At 43.1% G+C, this 27,799-nt stretch overlaps 1 protein-coding gene and 1 pseudogene across 1 annotated transcript; one reads left to right on the plus strand and one right to left on the minus strand.

Moving 5' to 3' along the window:
- The first annotated feature begins 8,559 nt into the window (after window positions 1-8,559).
- LOC146812301 (microtubule-associated protein 1 light chain 3 gamma pseudogene) lies at window positions 8,560-10,611 on the plus strand (annotated as a pseudogene).
- A 5,410-nt stretch (window positions 10,612-16,021) lies between these two features.
- Window positions 16,022-27,538, minus strand: LOC146812302 (phosphoenolpyruvate carboxykinase, cytosolic [GTP]-like). The gene is made up of 10 exons (XM_085619292.1): window positions 27,406-27,538; window positions 25,674-25,947; window positions 24,151-24,332; window positions 21,652-21,855; window positions 21,355-21,542; window positions 20,307-20,469; window positions 19,965-20,189; window positions 19,706-19,837; window positions 18,596-18,691; window positions 16,022-17,306 (listed from the first exon to the last, which is right to left on the minus strand). Exons 2-10 carry the CDS (start codon window positions 25,895-25,897, stop codon window positions 16,852-16,854), a joined length of 1,869 nt encoding a protein of 622 aa, XP_085475418.1. The 5' UTR covers window positions 25,898-25,947; window positions 27,406-27,538; the 3' UTR covers window positions 16,022-16,851.
- Between the last annotated feature and the right edge of the window lie 261 nt (window positions 27,539-27,799).

The raw sequence follows: 27,799 nt of genomic DNA on the forward strand, positions 1-27,799 counted from the left end.
GCTAGAGCATACTGCTCCTCATGTAAAGTGGGGGAATGGAGCACCAGTGACAGCTGTCTCAGATTGCACTGAGTATTCCTGTTGAGGATGAACCCACATTGGTCGTCTATTATTAATTGAGGCAGATAAGCCAATAATCTTGTGGGCAGTACTTTGCTTAATTTTTTCAAGCCAACCTTTAACATTGATAACGGACGGTAAGAGGTCACCGCCAGACAGTCTCTACCGGGCTGTGGCAGCATCACTACAATCGCCTCCCTCATAGACTCTGGGAGCAACCCTCTCTCATAAGCCTCATGGTAGACCTCTAACAATTGCTCAGCTAGGTTTCCTTGTTTGGTATGGTAAAACACGGCCAGCAGGCCGTCCCCACCCGGGGCTTTCGCCATCTTTAGGGCTTTCATAGCCACCAATATCTCGCCTTTTGTTATGGGGCGTCCAGAAACTTCCTGTCATCTGCAGATAACTGTTCCATTCGGATCGCCCCTAGATATGACTGCATCTCTTGGGAGCCCATGAGAGTCAGGGCCCTATATACATCTTAAAGGTGTTCAGTGAACACCTCCACTATTGCTTGTTGTGAGGACTCTAATCTACCCTGCTTATCTTAGAGCCCCGATATTGGTAGACTCCTGTTCTCACCTCGAATAAGCAAAGCAAGCATTCGGCTCGCTTTATCACTCTCCCTTTAAAGGCACTTCCTATAGTTGGAGTGTGTTAACTTATCTAGCCTTTCCGACGTGTCTAATAGTTCTGCCTTAAATTCCTGCCAAGCCTGTAAACTGAGCGGTTGCTCTGTCATTCCTTCTCCAAATCTCCTAATTGCTTCTCTAATTTATCGAGCATATTGGTAATTTGCCGTTTGACCTCATATGTTATTTTCAAGCACTCCCCTCTCAAACCACCTTCATTGTGTCCCAATCCATCGCTCTGGTAGAGGCCCTGCCCCAGTTTTCCCTAAAGTAACCATCAAGCACTCTGGTCACCTCATGCCCAAATACCTGGTCCGACAATGCTTCTACACTCATTCTCCACAGGGGAAGTGCCTGTACCTATACTTGAATATGGAATGTGATGAGCAAGGAGGAGATATCTGAGATATATTGTAGTAAAAACGTGATGTTATGCACCCATTGTAGCACCGCATCAGATATCAAAGAGTAGTCAATCCGACTATATGTGACCGTGGCATGCACATATCATGAATACAATCTACTCCGGGGGTGGTGCAGTCTCCAAACATCATGCAGACCCAACCCCTTTTTAATTCCTGCAATGCATCTGTCATTGCAGGTTTGGTGGCCATCATAGGGGGGTGGCGATCCATCTCTCTGTTTAGAACACAGTTTAAATCCCTGGCCAGGATCACTGCCGGCAGCGCATGCTCTAAAACAGCTCTCAGAATGTTACTAGAGAAGGCTGGATCATCAGTAGTCAGGGCGTGCACGATCACCAAACACACTTCTCTTACATCTAGTGTCCTAGCCACAAACATATTGGCCCTCCGGATCAATTTTTACCTCCTTTGCTTCAAAAGGAACCCTGGGAGCCACCCACATAATTGCCCCCTGGCATAGCTAGAGTACGTGGTGGAAAAGATCAGCCCACGCCATTTACAACGCAAAGCAGGAAGGCACAAGCCCCATGTATGAGTCTCTTGTAAGAAGGCCACTGATACATCATAGCTGCATAGATAAGAGTGTACTCTGCCTTTTAACAAATTGCCCCGTCCCCTGATGTTCCAGGTCATACATTTCCAGTTAGAATCCATCTATAGTGTTTCTAAGACTTCTCTGAAGTCAAACACTGCCTACAGTTGATTTGACTGGAAGGGGAAAAGTAATTGTAACCCCTCTGAAGTCCAACGCTTTACCTACTGTTGCTTAAACTGTAGTGGGAATAGTAAATCTAACCACTCTGAAGTCCAAAACTTTCATTCCTGCTGCGTACAGTGGAGTGGGAATAGTTAATTCAACTACTCTGAAGTTCAACACTTTCTCTACTGTTGCTTAGACTGAAGTGGGAATAGTAAATCTAAACCCTCTGATGTCCAACGCTTTATCTACTTTTGCTTAGACTGGAGTTGGAACAGAAGATCTAACCCTTCTAAGCCCAACACTTTTCCCACTGTTGGTTAGAGTCGATTTATAAGATTTGTACTATTGTTTATCTTTTTGGGTTTCTAAATGTTCATGTTATTTTTAGAGAATTCTTTTTATATTTAATACTTTAATGTACTATTTGTTTTAAATATATAATTTCATTATTGATTTTTTGTTCCTGTTAACGTTATTCTTAAACATTTGTAAATAAATTAAAATAATAGTAATATATATTTGTAAATTTAGTGTACAGTATTAAATAAAACAAATCCTAGTATGTTTACTTTAGTATTTTAATAATATAAAATAAATATTTGTGTTGGCTGCATATATGTTTGGTTATTCTTAATTTATTGTACTGTTAATATTTGAAATTAAAAGTAAAATATTTAAACAATTGGGTATTTATTGTTCAATTTCTTTTTAGCAGTTGTGAACCAGGCAATTTGCTAAATTTGTGTGCTAAAAATATTTTCATTTATGTACCAAGCCCATGTTAGGAGACAGTTGCTAAAATGAGTGCATCTGGATACTGAATCACAAGTTGGAAGGATTGTGTTGAGGGGGTCCCTTCCAAATTACAAGTCGGATTCAGATGTATCAATGGGTTGCAAATGTATTTTGGGTCGCAATCCATTGATCAGGCCCGACCTTCAAGTCGGGGTGGCAACTAATTTGCAAAGGGGAAGGGGTCTCTTCTGAACCACTACCCCTTCCCTTTTGTAATTTTTTGTAAAAGTTTCATGGGGGACTAGGCAGACCATTGCCAACTCCAGGCGAAACTGAAAAAGATTTTGGGCATCATTACGACTTTGGCGGTCTTTCGGCAGTGGTGGCTGGCATGGCACTTAAACGTTGCTGGCGGGCCCCACGTCTCTGCTCCTACTCTCCTCGTCTCAACTCGAGGAACAGGAAGCACAGCCAGGCTCCCCTAAACAATAACACTGCAATGCAGGGTTGTGATTGGCCTGAGCGCCCTGGTTCCACGCTCAGCCAGGGAATGGGGGCCTGGGCATGTTCTCCATTCAGGCTGTAATGCACACTGCATGGAGAACAGGAAACGTGCGCATGCCTGTTTTGGGCGGCCCGAGAGGTCTGGCCAAACAGTCATGTGCACTTAGGAGTGGGAAAACCACTCCTCCCCTGCCCTGCTCCAAGAGTGGAGCAGCCCGCCCACCCACAAAGCAGCACAGAAACATGAAATGATGATAACTCAAAGTTATTGTTTTATGTTTACTTTATGTTGCACTGCTTAAAAGCAGTGTGGCGACTGCCACCACTGTCTTTCGGCACTGCCTGCAGGAAAACCACAGAGGCCACGGTGCATCTCACCGCCAGATCCAGAGTTGAATCCAGGTTGGGCAGGGGGTGTTGCGGCGGTTTCACGGTGGCAGCTGTGTTGGGCTCATAGAAGAGCCTTCACAGCTGACCACCGCTGTGACAGTGCCTGCAGCACGTTCCTAAACGGTGTTGCATGCATGCCACACCGTGCAGGAACTGGGGTGCAATTCCAGTGGAGCACAACATGTGCCCCCCTGCATGCACCCCCAGGCCAAGGAGCAGTAGGGGGTCATGTTAGGGCCCCCTTAGTAGCCTCTCAGCCACCCTTTTCATGGTGGGTTCACTGCCATGAAAAGGGCAGCGAAAAGGCAACTCATAATATGTTCAGCTGTGCGGGGCACCACCAGCATATTAAGGCCGATTTCAGACCGCCGGCCCAGCAGGATCGTTGATCCTGGCGGAGCTGGCGGTCTCGTGGCAGTCCACGAGCCACACTCAGAATACCGCGGGCAGACATTCAGTGTGGTGGTGGTTGGACTGCCACCACAAGTACGGCAGCCCAGAGGAGCACCATACTCGTAATAAGTTCTATAGTTTAATGTTCAAGTTAAATAGTTGTTTATTTAGACAATCAAGTCCACCAAAGTGAGAACAGCATACAATAACTATGATTAAAATTAATGTGATACATAAAAAGGGCAGAAGACATCATTAATCACACAATCAATTCATAAGTAAATTAAGCAATAAATAAGACATGATATTTTGATATAAACAAATTAAAAACATATATATAATTTATTTTGTTCAAAGCAGCCTCGATTCCATTCAGAAAAATAGGCTGATTTAAAAACTGTTTTACTTTATTTAAGCATAATAACAGAAATTGTGGTCTGTCTACACTTTCGCAAGCCGCCATCCCTGTGAATGTGGCCAATTTGACTGACCCACAATTTACAGCCCACCTTGTGAATAATAATGGGGTAGGTCATATTGCGAGCCACTAAGAATTGGAATTTTGCGAACCAGCCTATTAGAACATAAGCTGGTTCACAACATTTCCACAATAGCCAGAAAAACTTTAGTTGCAAATGGCAACCAGTTTTTACAAACGTTGCCTAATCCAAAACCATTAGTCAAAAACCTAACAGAAGATCTCCAGAACTACTTTTTTTTATCGAGCTTTGTTTTGTAACTCACTTTATATCATCGATCATTTTCATATGTTCTTAATATAATTGTGAGTTGAACAATATTTATTGAATAATCCACAAGGTTAAGCCACCGATCCGCACTCTAATATTTTTCATTTCTACTAAAATGTAGATGTGGCACATATGTGGCTGCAAAAAGAAATAAATACACTGAAATTATCACACAAGTGAAAGAAGACAGCAGAAAAAGTACATTTTCTTATACAAAAAAAGTAAAAATATTAACAAGTTGGTGAAAAATTTTGAACAGGGACAGAAAACGCAAATAAAAGCATATTTTCAACACAGCAAAATGGAATAAAAAAGTAACAAGAAACCTGGGGTGGACATATGATTGAGAATAATCTGAGAGAATCACACTAAAGTTCATGCTCACACTGAAGGGAATGTGGGGAGGCAACACCTTAAACAACAGTGCAGTGAACTTTATTTACTCTGATCTAATGCCACTAGAGCTTTTGAGGTAGGTTGTACCATTTACCAGCAGTGACTGGGTCAGTGGACAGCTGTGAGGAGAGCCTCCAAGTATGCTCCGCAGTAGGGAAGACGCAGTCGAGGTCACCAGAGCCAATCTATCAAGCAATCCATCCATCACTTGGTCTCAGTGCTGGGTCAGATGCCACACCTGGCAAGTCCCACTGAAGGAATGAGGCATTGACCAAGTGTTGACCCATACAGAGGATGACTGACCAGTAAGTGAGCGATGAGACTCAAAAGGGAGACAATGAATCTAGGTGCGAGAACAGAAGGTGTTGCAGGGTCTAGGGACAGACTGAGGAGCAACGTGGAAAGTCTCTTGGGGATAGTCTGTTGCACTTGTGTGAACCTCTACCAGTTGGATTACTGTTCTGCACGGGATAAGATATATGGTGTAGGAACTTATTTGGGTCTCCCTAGAGGCAGTTGGGAAAGCAGATCACCCTTATTTTTCTCTTAGGACGCTGGAAGAATTCTGTGAGGTCTCTTGCCCAGCGGACCCAGAAACAATACAGAGTAAGTAGCAAGTCCTCCTTCTCTGTCCATGCACAGCTCCAGGTGAGCAGACCATCTCTTGGGAACTTTTTGAAGCCAGTATTTCCCCACCAAGTTGTAGCCCAGATAGCGAGCTCTTCTATAGATGGATGTTAAATTACCTTTGTGAATCACATCCCATCCTGTACTGGAGCGCATGGATCCTTCTCCAGAGGAGTGTGCAGGCTTCAAAGCCCATCTTAGCCCAGCCAGGGAGAAGGAATTTGGAGTCTATAGTAAGGAGAGCTGAACACATTCTACTTGCCTGCCAGAAGCCAGGGATAAGGTGACCGTCTAAACCATGGAAGGAGATGTAGATCACAAATGTCACCATTTATATCCGTAGGATGCCTTCATAATGCGCCACACTCACATGTTCACTAAAAACATTCAGTGCTTGTCTCTTCTGGTGATTTCGGATAACAGTTTGACTTTGTTTATGATTTGTACTTTTCCTTAACCCTACACTTCCCACTAACTGTCGTGTAGTTCCTATAAACCTATATAGAATCTACACATTTAGACAACATATACTGTAGGATTGGAGTCAGACTGATTCTGGGCACCCCTACCGAATTGGCCAGTCTGTATACCAGCTAGCTCACAGTGCTACTAGAAACTTCTCATACCAAGGAGAGAACAGTTCTAGGCAACTATCAAACATGACAACCCTGATCCCTCAGAATCGTTGAAACAGTGTACTACTTTTCGCGCAGTCACTCGTTCTCACTTTGTCTCAGAGAGATTCAAAGAATAAACGGTTTGGACGTTTTTCAATAAGTACTTATTAACCAGCATCAACTACTATTAGACAGTAACATATATAAATGATTATAAGCACTAACAAAGCAAAAGGATGGTAGATTTCTACCATCGTGCTAAAACAAGAATATAGGCAAGTATATGAAATACATGACAGTAGTAAATGCGCACTCTCACGATGCGTCCCTAACTAGATGTACCTAAGTATACCTAGTATATATGTGGGTGTAAAGCCAAGAATCCTTCTAGGATAAAGTCAACCCCATTACATGAAGTGATAGACTGTGGTACCCCGCCTTGGTCTTGAGATGAGCACCCCGCAAGGGATGTTAGACCACTGTGAGCTGGAGTGTCTGCATGCAGGAGCCTCAGTGTCTCATGTCAGTGTGATGACATGGAAGTTCTTTTCTCCTTTCTCTATCTCAGCGAGAGATCATATATATATACCCAAAGTGGTACCTCTGGGGATATACCTTGCTTTGTCATGACGGGCTAGGATGACGGAAGGAATGAACCTTGTACATAGTTATTGTGCAGGAGATGGTAGGCCTGCTGTCCTGCTGTACTTCCAAGAATCCTCATGCACAATGAATGAGGCTTAAGCTTTTTGGAGAAAACCCCATGTCATCTTTGGACATTACTGTAACTAGGTAAAAGGTCAGTACTAAGAATTGTTATGTACTGTAATGGTAGGGAGAATATAGGTGAAGGGTTAGGTGACTACCTGAGCCTAAATTAGGGTACCTATATGGAACATAACATAACTAACCTAGATGACCAAGCATAGAACAATGATGACTACTTCTCCCAAGAGTGATTTTGCATTACTATACAGTTTGTGCTCTAGCCCAACTGATTGTCCGGCTTCTTTACTTGCCATTAATGTGGAAGTGCCTTTTGTTAGTTCATGTAGAATGTAAACTCTGCATACGTTTTAAAGACCAGAACATTGCTGGTCCTACCTGTCCTACCGGTTCAAAGCCAAAATATAGGAGCATCTAGAAGGGTCAACCATGCCATGGATGTTTGTGGAAGCTCATGGGTGAAAAGGTAATTTAATAGTACCTTGGATTCTGTGTTAACCTCAGATTTCAAACCAGGTGAAAAGCAGACTCAGAATGTGGAGTTCACAGAATGGCCAAGATCAATACTCCAGTGGATTTCAATAATTAAAGTATATCTTTTTGCTCCTTGGATATCATTTGTGGGAACACATCAGGAATACACCCTCATTCTTGGTTAACATACAGAGAAGTCCAGCACTAGAGACTACAGTTCTTTCTACAGTTTTGCAGCCTCAGGTGCCATGCGATCTCAAAACTCCTACCCTAGGTTTCTAAAACCCTGAATGGAAAACTGATTGATGGGTAAAACCATTGATTGTTGCTTTTCCTTTTTCTTTCAAGTGATCCTCTCCTGACTTTCCATTCTCTGCATGCTTCCTCTCTGAGCACAACCTACACTAAGTCACATGCATATTTGCTGTAATCTCTATTGTAGTTGAGCAAATTGTCCACATCTCATTACAAAGATTTCAACCTATCTTTATTTGAGCATCATACGCCCACAACCTAACAATGCCTAGTCACCTCTAGCTCATCTATCAGTCTCACCAAAAATGTGTACTAACGGGCATACCTCTCACTCAAGATCACACCTAACTCCTATTAATTTAATCTACTAGAAAGAAAGCGGAGTAAATGCATGGAAGGATTTCCTTGAAAGCACAAGACTAATCCCAGTAACCACTGCATTAACCACTAACTTTAGGCTACTAAGCTGCATGCTGTCCTGCTTTAAGCACTTCAAGGCCTCTTCAGGGGTAGTAAGTGCCACATGAATGCAATCACATTTCAATTTAATATCATACACAAACGTGAAGGCTTTCACTAAGTTGTTATCAATTCTACATGATCAAAAGGAACCCTTTGCCTTTCTTCTATCAAGATATAAACCTCTAATCAGAGACCTAGAGTCTACAACACCCACAAATATACAGTATGAAGTCACTGACAAACAGTGGGGATACGTTTGCTGACTGTCAGTAAAGTGGCCGTAACAATAAACTGGTCAATGTACAACCATACGACAATAAGGTGGAAATCAGTCATATGTGAGTTTTCAGTTATGTCTCAATGAGTTAAGTGAGTGTTCGGATTTAAATGTATACTTATCTTTGCTGATCTGTCATGATAGACATTGAAAAATGGAAAAGGCTAAACAGAGTCAAAAAGCAATCCAAGAAATGGGTTGAACATGAACCTGTTTCAATCAGGTACAATTACAGAGACTGTGGGAAATCACTAAATCTCCTTTGTGGCCAGGAGATACAAAAAGCGCAATGGGTCCATGTGCAAGCAGGGAAGGAAATGGGGGGTGGGGGGTGGTTGCAACAAATGGATAGGTGGCAGATGTTTCAGGTCTATGTCGTGCTACAGCTGCTGACAATGTTAGGGGACTGGGGTTCCACATGGGGACAGAGTTTTATCTTAGTGTTAGGCCATTGATTATTATGAGACTAACATAAACAAATTCTTATATATGCGCAGGTTATGCCGCGGCGTTGCAGACCATTTCCAATGTGTTCATGGACACATTTCAGTTGCCGATTGCTCTTTTCAGGTGTCAAACTGGTTCTAAAGATGTGAAACTTCTGTACATCCAGTGTTAATATGTGTTAGTATAAGAAAATAGCAAAATAATACTGCCACAGAACGTGCACCATTATGCCAAATAGTTTGCCTTTTCATGCTGCATAATTGAGTCTTTCCTGCCACATAATTTGGTCCTCCATTGCCACAGAATTCCAGAGGCCCTGGCTTTAGTTACAGCCCAAGTAAATAACTTGACATTGAATGAGTATAGGCAGTCTGAGATAAAGACACCTGCTCTAACAGGTCCATAATCACTGACAGTATATCGAAAGTGACCAAGAACAGATTCAATGGAAGATCACTTCACTCTAGAAAACTCCATGGAGTTCCAGTGGATCATTGCTTTAATTGGTATATATGTGTAGCACTGATGTATTTTCATAAGTAATTAATGTAAAACATTGCTTTAATGGGCGGGACTGTAAATAACAAAAACTTAGTAATGAGTTTCTAGGGCAAGATATGGACCCAGGGCGCCTTTTCTTCTCCCCGTTAGTCAAACAAGAGTTGCCTTTCTGTAGCTTTTACCTGTCTTGTATCTTTCAGCATTGAGACACTAAGGCAGAGGTCTTCGAAACTGTACCCCCCCCCCCCCTCCCCGGGGGACGTGGATGCATTCCCAGGGTGGCGCAAATGTGTCTGCAATTACATGTCAATGAAGATAGCTTGGAAAACGCGAAAGGCATGTTTCTAGTCTTTCAATTCCATGCAGCAGTTAAAGCTCATTAAAAAAGTGTGAGGACAGTACTACTGAGTGGCATGGGGCAGGGTAAGCAGTCCTGCCAAGTGCCACGCATCAGGGGTTAGACTAGCTCATTTCAGTGCAGTGATCCACATCACCACACTAAATAAAACTGTGGAGTAGCAGCAGGCAGCGCACACAGTGACGTGCGTGCGCTGCTCTGCAGGTTTGGGGCTCATAAGTGAGCGTGAAGTGGGGGGTCAAAGATGAGGCTTAAAAGAAGAAGAAATTCAGCATTTTATTGTTTTTGGCTCCCCTTCGAATAACTGCATATAAAAACACACACAAGCCTCGAGGAAATATCATCAATTAACTGTAATAAGGCCTAGAGGGCATGGTGGAGTGCCATGGTCAGCGAGCAACAGTGTAAACCTGCTGGGGAATGGATTGAAGCGTTTGCAGAGAAACGAAAAGCCAATCCAGTGGAAGAGTTTAGCAACTCGGAAGGGTGAGGTGGCTGATATACACAAAAAGTTTTCGCTTAAAGTGCCGGTGGTCGTCGAAAGGTATCAAAGGGTAAAGACCCTTCCCAAAGAGCTGACCATGATGACATTTATCACCATTATTCAATGCCGAATGGCGCTATCCACAACTCAGGCTGTCTACCTTCCGGTGAACCACAAAACCTTAAAGTCCTTGTTTCTCACAATGTCGGAAGGGTATCGGGATCACAAAAACACAACACAACATAACATAACAGATGGATATCACAAGGATGAAGATGGCTTCCTGTACATGACCTAAGTATCCCAGGAGATATTTGGCTGCAATCTGACCATGGCTGCAATCTGACCAGTGACCAGCGGGAATGGACAGACTGTTCCTCACCAATACGGAATTTGTAACATTAAAGCAGGTTTTGTCCAGAGAAAATGCTTTTTAGATAGCCATTGCACAGCCTTGAGGAGTGTGAACACTTGCTACCAAACCAAAATATTCTGTATGTTAGCTGCTCCTGGAGAGAAGTTTAAATCAAGTCTTTAAAAACGACTTGTTGGGAGGCTCAACCAACAAGGATTTTTCTTTTTTGTAGAAGAAACTTTGTAGGCGTACAACTTCACAGGACTTACTTCAGCATTTTTGTATTTTGGAGATGGTGAGGATAAAGTGCTCTTAATCAATCATGCTTCTCTTCCCCTGAGGAAACCAAGGTATCCGATTTTGTTTTCAAGCGTGGAGGTTGCAGGTTAGAAAGTGGTAAATTGATTAAATTTGTCACCTAGCATGCTCTTTGGGGCATTGAGAGACGATAGTCACTGGTCCTGCACGCAATTACTGTACTACAATGACCATTGTAAAAGGACTTTAAGGTTATGCAGGTAAGGACATCCGGTTTTTAATAGAAAATACATCTTATTTTAGTATCTTCAACTCTGTACATTATATTTTACAATGCGTAATATCTAACTTATGTTCTATTTTTAAAGATGCAATTATATTTGTAATAAAGACTCACACACATCAATGCAAGTTAAACTAATTGTTACAACGCATAGGAGGGGAACAATGCCACGGCGCGCAAGAACGCGCTGTGGACACTAGAAAGACTACACCTCCCAGGCACCCCTGCGGCACAACGGAAAGACGTGGTGACGCACCATCAAGGAAGCATTCAAGAGCTTCCGGAGACGCCACACGGGTGCCGATTACTCTGGATCCGGTGCAGTGCTGTGAGGCAGACGAGGCGGTAAGGCCGTTGTAATCTCTCCCAAGTCATCGAAACGGCGAACAGCACTGGGTGGCAGGGCAGGACCCCGCCCCTTCGTTGCTCCGTTCGGGGAACCTGTTACAGTGGTTCCGTGCGGAGCAACCTTCCGCCTGCGTGAGGGGAGGATTCCTTTGTGGCAGGTCAGACCTATGCTTTCTGTTTTGTAAACGCCACGATCAGCGTTTTACTGTATAATTCCTAGCTGTCACTCGTATTGGGAGTGAGCTGGGGGTTGGATTATTAAGCCTGAGGATCTGCACGTAGCATGTCGAACGGGGGAAAAAGACCCTCCCCTAGAGGTAGCCAATACCCTGAGTTCCTAGTTTCAAAGGAGCGAGACATTGTACCTAATCAGGCTTATTCGTGAAAAAACGTAGCGATACAGATAAAGCCTACGCCCCGATAGGGGACAACATTTATTTTGAGTAATGTGAGATGGATGAGTGCGACCACCTCCCAAGACGTATTGTGGATGTGAGTGAAACCATCACTACCGTTTGCTGAGTGGGTGTAAGCGAGCAACTGGGAAATTATCTTTGTGTTTATTATGTCTTCCTGAGCAGGGGATCAGTGAGTGAGCAGACGGAAGGCTCTTCGCTCCCCTGTTATATGCCTACCCATTTTTTGATCAGTGGTAGGTCAAGACTGCTTCACTAATCCTTCCCAAAGATGCCTCTCATGTTCTAAGATTGTATGTCCTATAGCTAATGTGCCTTTCTCTTTAATGCAGTTCTGAGTGCTACCCCACGCTGCATTGATTACCTGCTTCAGAAGAACTGTTATTTTCCTTTACAGGTACGCGACGTTCCCCCAGCCTTGGGGGGAGGAAAAAAAAGGGTAGGATAGGAAAGCGGGTTGGGTTTTAGGTACTGATCTCTGTCTTATTCTTTCTACAGGTCTGCCTCCCTGCTGTTCCCATCCTTTCCTTCCCCCGCTTGATCACCCCATGGAATCTGTGTATATCTGACCAGACCGTGGGGGTGTCGAGAGGTGGACCCCTTAGAGCAACGTACGATCCTGAGGATTCCTGGCCACCACAACACTAATCAAATGGAAATATACTCTTAAACTTATGAAACATCAGTTACCAAATGTAATAACTGCACATGGCTTCCTGTGTGACCACAGAGTCACAGAATTATATCCTGTTTGGTGGAGTGAGGAATAGTGACTTGTATATGGTGCTGCGATGTCCCACTCTTTGACAGAAAGCACTGTGAATGTCAATGTTTTTAAATTGCATTACACTGTATAAAACAGGCTGCTGCAAAATACTATTTGAGATAAAACAAATGCTTTAAAAATATACATTTTTGTGATAAGAATTCAGACTATATCTAATGTAAATATGTTTATATATATCCATTAAAAGGGCGCACCATATTTAATGGAAACATAGATTACCTCTCAAAATGTATACATATTTGTCACTATGATGCTGAGCGACTCATTAATTAAAATATACACTGGCTCCACCCATTGAACACATTTACATTTCTTTCAGGTAGCAGGCAACTTGGCGAGAGGGCAAGTTTTTTCTTTTGTACTCTACCATCTGTGTTGCAGCACAGGAGCCCCCCCACCATCCACACACACACTGGACCCCAGTAATGGCATTCTTACTATAAAAAAGAACATGGGCACAATTTCTTTGCTAGCATTAGGGCCCAGGATACCATTGTTGTGCACTGAATAGGGCCTGAGCAAAGGGAGCAGGGAGGGGGGCTAAATGTGCTTTTTTGTCATTATGTTTTGCAGAAATCTTGCTTTGGGCATCAAGTCTAGACGTAATGATCCTGGTGAGTGGGTACGGGAGGCAGCCACCTTTGCAGAGGTGTAGATATCATTATTGCTGCAGCTGCATTAGAGGCCAGGGCACACTTCCTGTGCCAGTGTTTCTTTGGGCTTTGGAGCAATGGACCATGGGAGGGAAAATGAAGCAGAGGTGACACCTTGATTTGGGCATCAGAGAGATGAGATGGAGAGCATGATGAGAGGTGGGAGGGAGGGTTGGAGTGATATTGCATCCCATGTTGTTAACAAAGGTCAGAGGTGACAGCAAAGCAGCAGCTATCATTAGTGAAACAAGGGCAGTAACACTTTTCCCACAGGACCCACTGCATCACAGTTATGAATATTTTACAATAAAAAGTGGGCATGGAGCTCATTTTCCTTGCTAGCATGGACTGGACTGACTGGACTCCAGCGAGCCCGGTTGATAAGGGGTGATACCCTGAAACCGGTCCCAGGATGCTTGTTTACGGTCCAGGGTGGACCTGGCCTGGCAGTTTGGGGTGGATTGTTCCCATGGGGAGAAGGATCAGGACTGGTGTGCGTATGGCTGGGTCCAAATTGGAATGAATGGCTTGGTTAGCAACAAAACTATGGATTTTTATTCAGTTCTCTGTAGTGGGGGTGAATGTTTGACATTGTTCAGCATTTCATCCAGCAATTGTTCTTTTTGCATTTGTCACCCGAGTGGGGTGGGTATGCCCAGATGTGAGTCCCGTGCCCCCATGCCACTGAAGTCAAGCTAGCCTGGCTGATGAGTGGTGATACCCCAAAACCTGTCCCAAGATGCTTGTTTTCGGTCCAGAGAGGACCTGGCCTGGCAGTTGAGGCTGGACGGTTCCCATGGAGAGCAGGGCCATTACTGATTTGCATATGGCTGCGTCCAAACTGGAATGGCATGGTGAGCACAAAAGTGATGGATTTAGACACAGAGCTCTGTACTGGGGGGGGTGAAGGTTTGATATTGTTTAGCATTTCATCCATCAATTGGTCTTTTTGAAGCTGTCACCCTGAGTGGGACAGGTATGCCCAGTTGTGGGTCCCGTGCTCACCATGCCACTGGAGACAAGCTAGCTTGGCTGATGAGGGGTGATACACCGAAACCAGTCGCAGGATGCTTGTTTCCGGTACAGGAAGGACGTGGCCTGGCAGTTTGGGCTGGACTGTTCCCATGGGGAGCAGGGTCAAGACTGATTTGCATATGGATGGATCCAAACTGGGATGGGATGGTGAGCAAAGAAATGATGGATTTAGGCACAGATTTCTGGACAGCAGGTGAATGTTTTACATTGTTCAGCATTCCGTCCTTCAATTGTTCTTTTTGCATTTGTCACCCGTGTGGGATGGATATGCCCAGACGTGGGACCTGTGCTCACCATGCCACTGGTTTCAAGCTAGCCTGGCTACTGAGGGTTGATACCCCGAAGCCGTTCCCAGGATGCTTGTTTCCAGTCCAGGGAGGACCTGGTCTGGCAGTTTGGGCTGGAATGTTCCCATGCGGTGCAGGGTCAAGCCTTATTTGTATATGGCTGGGTCCAAACTGGAATGGCATGGTCAGCAAAAAAAACCTATGGATTTAGGCCCAGATCTCTGTACTGGGGATGAATATGTCACATTGATCAGCATTCTGTCCATCAATTGTTCTGTTAGCATTACGGCAGATGGCGCCCTTGGCGCAAAAAAAGGGGGAAGCAGGCAATAGCTCATTTTCTTTCATAATAGACCAGACTTGTTTCATGATTGAAGTGATGGTCCAGCATGGTGGGGAAGGAGTGGAAGAAGAGGAGATAACCTGCTTCTCAGGGCTACCGCTATCTTTGGTGCAGCAGGTATGGTGCATTGGGGCCCAAAGCACCCAAAATATGTGGAGTAGGGTTTTTTAATTAATATTGTTCTTGTTTGATGCCGGTGCTTTTTTATAAGTGCCACATTTAGTGTGGATTATGAGCTACAGAAAAACACCCCTGAAATGTTCTCATGATCCCCGTCCCTTGTAATCATCCCTCCCCCTTCCACTCACCAAATCATTGCCATATAGTTTTGGAGGGGGCCCAACTTCAAAACATTTTGCTTAGGGGGGACTCAGAGCAAAAGGGTAAAGTTTGAAGATCTGGTGCACTAAGGGGAATTGACTTTGTCCACTGTCTTAACTAAACTTGAGGGGGACCCCCTGAAAGGCACCTGGAGGGGCCCCCTCCGGACTCAATCATTAACGCTCTGGCCAGGGTTATGTGCTGAGGGGGCCCCCTGGAGCTTGGGGGCCTCCCCACAGTGCAGGGACCTGTGTTATCCCACTGACTTTGTCCATTCAAACTGTGAGGTAAGTCATGAGTTCAGGAAAGGGAACAACAGAAGGTGTGGGCCATCATCCCCCTCATGCCAGGAAGTAATAGGAGTAGAAAAAGTGGCTGCAGAGAGAGAGAGAATTTGAGTGATGTTTCCAGGAGAAGAGTAGAAGAGTAAGTAGTGGGTGATGAGTTGGGTGACCCCACACATGGGTTCAGGAGGAAGCCAGGACCGCAGTAGTTGGAAGAATTCCAGCTTTTCCTTGGTCATGTGTCCCAGTCCAATCAAATTCTGGAGGAAATGAACACATTCCAAGAATCTCTCTCTATCTAGTAGCCTATTTGTCGTTCTTAAATTTAAACATACCATGTTTTTACATAAAATTGATTCTACAGAATTAACCCAGGTAGCACAACTAGGCACACTGGGTTCTTGCAAAAAATTACAAAAAAGAGAAAAACATTGAAAGGTTTTATAAAAATGTTTTTTTAATCATTACTGCAGGGCAGTAGAGAATAAATACTTAATTTAGACAGAGATGACAGACAATATTTTCAAATAGGCATATGCATTATCCACACACTTTTCTTTAACTAAAACTTAGAAATTTCTAATGAAATTGCTATGAAATGCATAGATAAATATAAATACTTTAATGTTTTAAATATAAATATAGAGATACATCCATATCTTTGTCTCATCCATCATCGATCACTCATCTAACATCCAGTCAGTTGAACCACGGCTACCTAAAACAGCTTCAACAAATCTTTTTCAGACATTTGGCTACCCTGTTTTCAGTTGCATAATTTACTTGTTTGCCTATTGTTTCATAACCCATACTACAGCTATGGTTTCTAAGTTCAATAGATGCTGATGTGAGCTCATAACGCTAACATTCCGCTTTGCAGCTTCCACACACATCCCTTCTCTGAACTCCATGAGAAGAAACTGATTTTCTGGTCAAATCGACCATTATAGGTGATATTACATAAAAACTCTAGAAAACCCATTGCTCCAAATGCATAGAAAAATCAAACATATGCCTAATGTGTAGATAAATGTTAAACATTAGTCTAAGCATTGGAGATACAGCTGTAAAGCCCAAAATTCTATCATCGTGCCACTTCTGGGCCTTGCTGCATTCGCTGAGTGATGCAATAAAATGCACATAGTTGGCAGATCCCTGTAGGATGGAAATTAAGCCTGGGCATGAACATGCTAGACAGAGCTTTAAATATCTTTCTTATAGTAAACATCTGTTACAGTATGATTTATAAATCGCTCCTTGACCAACAGCTCACAGCTGCTTAATTCTGTTCTCCAGCTCTAGAAGCTCCCGCTCTATTTCATATGGAAGGTCAGCGTTGACTTGTTCTTCAAAGTATTTCTTGATGTCTTCCACCTCTTCTTCCCAGAAGTCCCTGGACAAGTGGAAAAGCTCTGCCATGTTGACATCTCCCAGCCCTTTTAAGTTGAGGCCCGTGGCAGTGGGCACATAGCCGATGGCTGTACGCTTGGCACACTCTTCGTCATTTATCCTTCTGAACATCCACTCCAACACGCGGGAGTTCTCACCATAGCCGGGCCAAAGGAAATTGCCCTGCGCATCCTTGCGGAACCAGTTAACATGGAAAATTTTGGGCAGCTTTGCAGCAGGGTAGTGCTCCATGCTCAGCCAGTGGGCGAGGTAGCGGCCGAAGTTGTAACCAAAGAAAGGCCTCATGGCAAAAGGATCGTGCATGATGACTTTCCCTGAAAGAACAAGGATTAATGGACATGTCAACTTTCTTGTAATATTTAAGAGATTCACGTTCATGAGCTATTTTAAATAACATGTTCATTCAAAAACGTGTTCACTCAAGCAGAGAGCTACTATGAGGCAGAGGTGCCTGATAGGGGGCGGCTGACCTATTGAGAAACTTTCATATAAAGGGCCAATCAGTGAACTGTAATATTCCTGGAAGATGATCAGGCCCATTTCAGTCACTGAATTCAAAGGGTTATGTTTTTATTACTAGCAGGTTACAAGGTTAGCATGGCTGTCAGACAAGAGGGGTAGGGTGAAATACTTTATTCCTATGTGATTCTCTCAAAAACACAATATTGAAAAATCATGATCCGGTGATTCCTCCCTGATGGAACATTTTGATTAAATTTAGCCAGTGGATGGCTTTCCCCAGGTTCAGAAAATTACCACGGTTAGTGCCTTTCATAAATTAAAGGATTTGTTGACTCTGTTTACGTCTCAGGTCCCCTTTGCCTTTACTAAAAGGTAGAGCCCATTATGTGATCTCCGTGTCTTTACCCAACCCTGTCCAATTTCCCTTCTTTTCTTTCATCCTCCTTTCCCTTTTATGGTTTCTTCTCTCCTCCTCTCATGTGTTTTTCTTTATTGGAGGGGCATCTCTCACAAATCCAACCACCTCGTCATTTCCCCTTTTCTCATCTCTCCTTCTTCCGCCTTTCCATGATTTTCACCCTGAGTGTTTTTTTATTTCTTTTTCTGGATATTCCTCCCACTTCCCTTCCTATCAGCCTGAAAATAAACCACCCATACCCCTGCCACTCTCTTTAATGATTTTCTTACTTGTATCCCTCATTAAATCCTTAGCCCCATTTCCTCGTTTCTCACAACAGCAAACCCGCTAGACATAGAAAGAAGTCTGCTTTGATCCTATTTCTTTTTTCAATTACTGATTCCTATTTGGCATATCTCAGGTGGTTATTGTTTACCTAATTAAACTTATAATTAATTTAATTTTAGAAATGATAATAGGTTTTTGTCAGTTCATTTTGCTTAGTTTTTTGTCCTTGAGATCAGAAAAAAGATACCAGACTGAGGTTTTGTGTCAGTACTCAAGAGTCCTATAAGTTGCAAATTGACTTTTGACAACTTGACTGCTGGTCAATTTGGCTCAGTTTGATGCCGTCATATTGACACTACATGTCATGTATTCTTCAAATTTACTTCCATTGACATTGGCTTTCTCCAGCTGCATGAATGTCCTTGTATAACAATGTGCAATAGAATTCTCAATTACCTTTGTGCTCTGCGGCTGCTGTTGACTCGGATCTCATGGCCGCCCCCACAAACACTCCATGCTGCCAGTTCAGTGCTTCATAGACCAGAGGTACACCTGCAGATCAGAGGAGGTACGTTTAGAAAGTTGTACGAGTCCCATAATTTCCTTTTTCCTTTGCATTTTATAAACAGAAAACAGAATCTCCAACACACACCATGTTACGTCCAGAGAATCATTTTTTGGTTACTTCTTTTATTGAGATGATCCATATCTAGCACTGACATGCTTCTAAAGTAGTTTCAGGGCACTGCAACAAGCCAAAAGGATTTAATTTAACAAGTGTAGGTCACACAGACATGGATTTGGGAGATATGTTAGGGCTCAACATGAGATAGACCATAGAGGTCCACCAGTAGGAGACAGTTGATACCCAATACGAGCCAAAAATGATGCGAGGCATCCGAAAATCCATGTATGGGACCTTATAATGCCAAAAGTGCTGTATAAGTTGGTCTAGGGTTGCCACATGAGATTTATAATGGGTAATGCTGCTTTTCAGGGGATGATGGCATTAACAATTGGCTTGCACAGTTCAGGACACTTTGTTACAAACAAAAGGAATGTAATTTGGAAATGGCTATCTCCGACTTTCGGTGCAAAGGTCAGGTGTCTGTATTTTGCATGTTTCCACTGAGCCCAATATGAAGAGATACCAAGATGGGTCTTTCAGAGGTACTGACTTATTCAGAAAATCATGGCTTTCCATGTGGATCAGGTAGCCTCTGATTGGAGAGGTCAACCTTGGTAACAGAAATTACCAGACCGACAACAGTCACAGGAGACTAATCATAGTGTGTGATCAAAGACAGAGGTGGAGACTAAGGTTAGTATAGTGCTCATATTCCAACAAAGATACTTGTATAAGGAAACCCTAGTTTTAAATTCTGCATATTAGGAAGTGTATAATAATTTCTGTAAGGAGTAAATCGTGTTCTACATGGTCAGCTACATGGTTATTGTGTGGCCCATTTCACAAGATGATCTAATAAGTTTACATTTAAATAATGATTATCTGAATGCCAAATGCCAATAAAGTCTACAGCACAAAGTTTTTTTTCCATTTGTTACCTTTGGGCCTTCGTCCTCCAAAAATGATGCCCTCGATGGGCACGCCCTCAGGAGACTCCCATGCTGGATCAATGATGGGGCACTGGCTGGCGGGAGTGCAGAAACGAGAATTGGGATGGGCACAAGACTCATCTGGAAGAGAAGAGCAGGTGTGAGAAGGTGTAAGAACTATCGATCAAATCAGATCATGTGTGATCAAGATAGAACTGAACTAGAATATGTATCGAACAATCCCTAACCATGGCAATCCCTTCCTTACCACTCTCTGGTGACCATTCTTTGTTCTTCCATGATGTCAGTGTCACCCCAGGTTCTAGGATATCTCCGATGCCCTCCCAGTAGATGCCTCCATCACTGGTCTCCCCAACATTGGTGAAGATTGTGTTCTTCTCGATGGTCTTCATGGCATTTGGGTTTGTCTTGATGGATGTTCCAGGAGCAACACCAAAAAATCCATTCTCTGGATTAATAGCCCTGAGGTGACCTACAATACAATGAAGTGAGTGATTAGAAAGGAAAGAAAGGCTTGCACCCAGTGTGGTACATCACTTAATGTACATTCCATTAGGTTATCTTGCAACTTTAGATAGATGCTGCTTACCTTGTTCATCAAACTTCATCCAGGCAATGTCATCTCCCACACACTCAATTTTCCATCCAGGCAATGTTGGATTCATCATGGCCAAGTTCGTTTTTCCGCAAGCGCTAGGGAAGGCGGCTGCAAAATATTTCTTCTCACCCTCTGGATTTGTGATGCCCAATATCTGTGGAAGATAAAGATATATCTGTTTACTGGGTGTTTCAAATATATTATTACACCTAATGGAGAACTGTTCATTAACACAGAAAGTTTGTATGCTGTTGTTTCCCCTATAATTGAATGTGAAATGTAAACACTAGAAATGTCTCTGAATGATAGGTCTGCTACATATATATACCTATGAATACCCATGTTTACAGACACACTTCAGTCATTTTTAGAGTTTAGATACTTTTAAATCTCCTCTCATCTTAATGGGTGTTCTAGGGTGGACAGCATGGTGGTACCTGTGTTTCTGGTGCTGCACCATAATTGTCTGTCCTGCTTCCCTCTATTGCCCGCTTATTCTATATCTATTGTCTCTCCTGCATTTTTTGTTTTATGTCACCGCAATTCCCTAGACTTCCAATTTCCTTTTTTTGAGCTCTGCCTTTATTGTTTCTCATACGTCCAATTCCCCACCCAACAGCATGTCTTGCTACATATTTTACATTTGTGTTGCTTTCTTCAGTTTTCTTTTTTTTTTTACTCTGCATGGTCCATTTATGCATTTGTAAACATGCCATCACTTGTACAAAGTATTTCTCCAAGAATAAAAATAGGCGTATTCTTAGCCTAAGCTCATTGTACTTGTCGTCCCAAACCATGCAGACTTTAGGTCATCTTTTCTAAACACTGTTTGTGCCATCCTTACAATATGCATCGTGCCACAGGACTACCAATTTTGGCATTGGATTTGTCTTGTGTTTTGTGACCTGATTTTTTTATAGATTTGTGTTACTTACATCACACATTTCATAACAACTGGTGGAAAATAAAGAAGGGAGTCATTGGCATTATTTCTTATTGGAGTTGTTAGTCTATTGGTGGTGATATAACCATCTCTTACCAGCATGTGTTCAGCCAGCCATCCCTCCTCCTTGGCAATCCTGCTGGCGATCCTCAGCGCAAAGCACTTTTTCCCCAACAAGGAGTTTCCTCCGTAGCCGCTGCCGAAGGACACGATCTCTCTGCGTTCAGGAACGTGTGCGATGAGCGTCATATCCGGGTTACAGGGCCAGTTGTTCACCAAGGGTTCTGTAGACACACAAGAAGATGCCTTACTGATGCGCCTGGACTCGCTGGCCGCATGTCAGTCTAGGGATTGATGTAAGGGAATGACCACAAGACCACGTCACTAACATACTTTTCAGTGGTAAGGGGCAGCCGACCGAATGGAGGCATTTCACAAACTCGCCGCTGCCCAGGGCTCTCAAGACGTCGGTGCCCATCCGGGTCATGATCCTCATGCTGGCCACGACATACGGTGAATCCGTCAGCTCAATCCCAATCTTGGACAGGGGCGACCCAATGGGACCCATACTGAAAGGGATGACGTACATGGTACGACCTGTGAAACAATATATGTTCAAAAATTAAGGAAGGTTGCAACAGAGGTAACATTATCTAAAGAAATGAATTTCCATATAGGAACATCCTGTAATACTTATGGCTACATTGCAAAGACCTATGAGTCCATGCACGAAGTGAATTTCTACCAGGTTAAATATACAATTGTTGAGAAACACTGTAATTAAATCAAAATGAATGTATTTTGTAAAAAGAAATATTGAGGTGTATCGAAGGGTAAGAAAGAGAGCTATATGATAGTGCAGGAGGGAATAAATATATGTATTTACCGGCCATTCTCATAATAATCCTGACTTGTGACCCACAATCTTCCATTAAAACTGACCAACTTTTGGCTTCTGGTTGAGTGATATGGCTCATAAGTTGTGATTCTCATGCCAATTAACAATAATCAATAAATATAATGTTACATATATATGTAGGGCTACCGGTTTTTTGGTATTTTTTTTTTTACATTTCTGTCTGTATTAGTGCACATTTATTTTTTTGCTAATTTTATCTCTATTTACCCATATTTATTTTGGGTCTTGTGAAAAAACGCATCTGAAATTAGTTTATTTCCACATTTATTTTATCAATAAATATAAACTCATGTTTGGTTTCAATGCTATGGACACACGCAGAACATAAATCAATATACTTAACTGAAAATATCCAAATTTCAGTATCAACCTTGTGCATATCTACTGCTGTTTAAGCCTCTTTACTAAAATTAATTTCTTTTTTTAACCCCCTTACCGATCAATCCATACAGCTATTGACCTGGCAGTCGGTATTTTAGAATCACTCAAAAAGCAAACCATTTTCAGTTTTTTTCCACATTTAAAAAAAAATACAGAAAAGAAAAGAAATGTTTTTCTGGTTCTATTTATCTGTAAAAATCAGTAAAAACAGGAAACAGGGAGCCATACATATGTAGTTAACTTCCTTAATTTCCATATTCCACCGCAGTCTGTTTTCTATGTTTTTTTATTGCGGGTTTATTGTAGCATGTTATTTAGGTAGCAAAGCCCCTGTACTCACTACAGCACTATTTATGCACAATATGACATATGAATGGAAGTGAGTTACTTTTGACTTCCATGAGGAAGACACGAGTACTCTTGGTATAGTGCTGTCCTGCAAATCAGGTGTACAAAAAGTGTAGGTCACATTAAAATCAGCCCGTGCAGGTAAAAACGGTAGGGTGGTGGGGCCGGGTTGAGGGGAGATTCGACAGACGACCATGAGGGAAAAATACAATAAATTATTAATTTCCCCTCAGCATCGTCTGTCGAATCCCCCCACCGGGCCTCACCTCTCTCGCCTGCACGGGCCGCGGCCCGCGGCTGATTAAAATCTGTATTAATCGAGATCATTAATCCCATCTGTCGCCCTTTAGTTTCTCTGCTTGCTTCTTTCCCCTTTTCCTGCTAATCGAGCAAAAAGCCTTGCTAACACTTTAAACACTTTAATTGATCACTAGACTGACATATTGATCAGGCCATGTTTGTAGACAAAGTCTATCAAAACATTTACTTGTTCGCTTTCCGAGTAAACTGTCTAAAGTGTAATTTATTATGCCAAAAACGTTGCAAACCGCATCCCCACTTTTTGTTGAGAAATTATATTTCTAATCAGACATAAAAAATGTGTTTTTTTGAAGCTCTCGAGATGCAAACTAAAAAGGAGAAACACTTCATAATTAATACACAAATCCGAATGTAGGCAACTAACTGTAATCAACTCCCTAAAGGTCCCTGTCCCCAGGCCTGACGTTTTCCCCTACAAATCATTGATTCCAGGTGTGTTCGTCTAATCGGTTCAATTGAAGCAAAACAAGACTACAACACCCAAAATGCATTGGGCTAACACACAAGAGTGAAGGACTGGAAAGAGTGTTGTTAACGACCTGGGGTAGGTGTTCACTTTATGATCAATTGAAAGGTTGTGTGCGGATCTGCAATGTGTACTGGTGATTTTTACTCTTAGAGACCCAGCTTCATAAACTGACGTCACATCTTAATTCTACAGCCAACACCAGTCTACTTGCAACATTTCTGTGCTTTTTATATGTATGGCAAACATTTGCAATTCGAAGTTACGCAAAGTGAGAAGGTGTTGAATGCCAATAATTGACGCTCAACCAAAGATCTTCTCAGATAATAAACACATATAGCTCCCTTTATGTGTGCGCGTGCTTGAGAGCTGTACACAAATGCATGATGCTACCTGTACCGAGCCAAACACGTTGATAGTCACTGTGTGCACGTTTCTGTTTCTTTTAAACTCTCACCTTTCATGCATCCTGGAAACCGGGCCTTAAACGCCTTATCGAAGTCCTCCTCGGACATCCAGCGCCCGAGCTGGCTGGTTCCGGTCTTGGAGAGGGGCACGGTGTCCCTCTGCTCTTGAGTAACGATGACCGTCCTGCTCTCGATTCGGGCCACATCCCGGGGGTCGGTGAGAGCCAGCCAGCTGTGGAAAGAGAGGACGGACTATTAGACAAATACCGGGCAGCTGTCCAGCCCCGTGGTGCTGCAAGGTTCATTCGAGACAACGCAAACACAGAGCGTGCCAGGGATTTCAGTGAAACGTGTTTGTATTGCAGCGCAATCGAAAGATTATGGAACATTTTCCAATTTCCATGTTTTATTCCAGATGGTGCAATGTGTTAGCAAGAGCTTGAATTCCTACCAATCTTCTTTCATGTACTGACGCTATCCTGCCTTTGAGATATATCTTAACATCTACTAGCCACCAGTACATTTGGACATCCTGAATTCAGTGAGTAGCCCACGGTGTGGTGTGGGAAGAACCTATTTACAACATACCAGGATCAGATTGAAGTCGGTATCACTCACAGGAGCACCTAATACCAGCAATGGTTCAGCAGGTGCAGTGGCACCTGGGCCAACTGAACCCTGACCATTCCTCTATTTTAGTTTTCAATCAGAGGACAAGATGGGACATTTTTCTTATTTGAATCTAGAATGAGGGCACCCTTCCTTCAGCTGGACCTCATACACATTCATTGTTATTGTGTTATCAGGAAACGCGTTCATTGTAACATACAAATATACAATTATTTGGCTGTCATAGAACACCCCTCATCGAGTCAACCCACTGTTTCCATATGCACATTTCCAGGCACTCAGAAGACCTCAGCCATGAAAACGTGTACATTTGTGCATCTATTACAACAATCTACGCCCAAGCAACAAGTCACAGGTTTGAATCCTCATAGAAAAGACTCAGACTTCCTTCCTTCTGATGCCAATAAACTGAGTACTGCCCATTGTGATAACAGTAATTGTTAATTGGTGCGCTATAAAAACACCAAGCGCTATAGAAGAACTTGCTTTAGTTGTACTTCATGTGGCGCACGTTGAACACTGTAAGTGATCAAGTTTGGTGTTGAATTTACCAAGTAAGTTATCTGCACTTCAAGAAATTGTCTCTATCCCATTTTTACCGGGTAACGTTATAGGCGTTAAATAGGGGACTAGCATCAATGTATTTTCAAAAAAAGTGAAAGACTATATAATAACCAAGTCATAGCAATGGAAGAAGCAGGTATGGCTTTCTAAATATGCAGGGAGTGAGGGTTTGAGTAACTGAGTGTGTTAGTATCCATCCATCAACCACCATCCTACTAGGCCATGTCTCGGTGTCAGGAATGCGACTGCGAAATGACAAAGGTTATGAAATAAATATGTGTTTGTAAAATACAGTTCACCCCTCTGATCATTCCCCCAGCTGACTATCCACCGATGCCCTCATTACCCCCTCCAACCACAGAGGGCGCCATTCACTCACCAGCTCTCATACTTGGTCAGCCTCTTGACCATGCCGCTCTCCTCCATGAGCGCCAGTAGCCTCTCGTTCTCCCCCTCGGACCCGTCACAGATGTGGATGCTTTCGGGCTGGCACACCTTGGCATTGCCCACCACAAAGGCCCTCACGTCTGGACTCAGGCTGTTCAGGTCCCCCTGGACCATCCTGCTGGTGATCTTCTGCTCGGTCTGCAGCAGGGGCGCCATCTTAGGAGAGACCGATGGTCGTGTCAGTGTTTGGAGAGTCTGAAGGTAAGCTATAGGGGGAAAACGTCATACTCAGCAAATTCTCTACACATAGTGATTATCAACTGATTAACAATAGACTAATCTCTTCCAATTACTGGAAGCCAATTATTTGTATGTGTTTAACTCGGAAGCAATTCAAATATACATAAATATGTAAATAAACAGATGCTAACCCCGCTAGCATGATGCACAGAAGCGCTCTATTGGCTTCTCGTTCTGTAAGACTCAATTTATAACTGCAGGTTGTGTCACCAAACCAACATAAATGCTCGAAGCCTTTGGGGAATCAATGACTCTGAATTCAGTATGATCCCAAGATTCCTTGGGTATTTTACGTCAAGCATTCTGCAATTTAAACTGATTCTCACGACTATTCAGGTGTTGGTACCAGCCAGGAGGGCCTTGGCCTTGCAATACTAAATGGAATCCTGAGCCTAATGGTGGGGTGCTGGTCTTTGGACCCTATTGAGCAGCACTACCTGGTAGGTCAGTGGCAGCCCAGGCTTGGCCACCATTATGCCATGTAATTCCACCACCCCATTGCTCCAGGGATCACTCCAGTATCTTCTCTGCCATCAGTCAGGAAGTGTTTGAAGCCAGCACTTCACCACTACTACTTGTGCACCATCACCTCGGTGGAAATGTGTGCATGTAAAGGAATTATTTAAAATACAGAACACGGCTCTGCTGATTTTTGCTTCCGATAGCAGCACGTCTAGTGCCTTCGGTTCTCTTCTTGTGCTGTCATCATTAGATGAATATTCATGGGGTTAAGGGTTACAGGGCAGTGGATGGTCCATCCCAGCCTATGAAACTGCTGCTACCCACTTCGTGTGCCGCAGAGCGGGGACCACCAAAGAGGAGCAGTGGAGCCGTCCCTCAACTGCCGTCTGTGAAACCATGAGATCGAGGTACAAATCCACCCTGATCCACTAGATCACTTTGTGATATTCTTGGGTAGTAGGTCCCTTCTTTGCCAATAATGGGATTTTATCGAAATATGCAGAACCCCCAGGTTTAAGACCCGTATTAAAATTGTACATGCATATTTATCAGTCCTATCTGTATGGCTATTTAAATTGTGGCATTTTACTGCCATATTGTGAAATCAATCCGGATTAAAGCAAGTAACTGAGGATCAGTCTACAGCGCTATGAGACATCTTTGGAAAAATAGGAGACGACTGCGCACAGTGCAAAGAAGAAAACTGTACCAAGAAAGAAAAAAACAGCATATACCATTCAATCAAATGGTCCTACACACCTCAATGCATCGACATACAACTGCGATCAGACATGACATCTGTAGACAATATTGCACACCATTTTCTGGAACGTTCCTTCAATAATTTGTGTAAGATAATGAAGACATACAAACAAGCTGGACAGCCCAGGCAATTAGCCTGTTAAAGCAGTCATAGAGGAAACGTCAATGATGATGAAGCAAACTTTCTGGCTGGTACTTACTATTTCTTTAAGTGAGGGTGAAGAATTAATTAACTCTGCCGTCGGTTTCTTGGCTGGAAAAGTTCTTCTGGATTCGTTGAGTCTTTCTCGACTCTCTGAGTTCTTCCTTTGCTCTTGAAGTCGTGTTCTTTGAAGATGCTCCGGATGCCTTAAATAGCCGTCAATGGGGAGAACTCCTCCCGCCACTACAGGTGAGGAGAGGAGGCAGGTCTCCTACGTCATAAGGTGTCCGTCCCGCCCCTTGGAACCAATCCATAAACAAGCGTCATCAGAAACCGTTCGCAAAAGAGTAAATCCCTCAAGCGGGTAATGATTGATCGAATTGTTGACTGCAGTCCAGTTTGTGCTTTTTTTCTGCTGGCAGTTACACAAAATTAGACGTTTGCACAACCTG

This window comes from Triturus cristatus, chromosome 7 (genome assembly GCF_964204655.1).
Source record: "Triturus cristatus chromosome 7, aTriCri1.1, whole genome shotgun sequence".
NCBI lineage: Eukaryota > Metazoa > Chordata > Amphibia > Caudata > Salamandridae > Triturus > Triturus cristatus.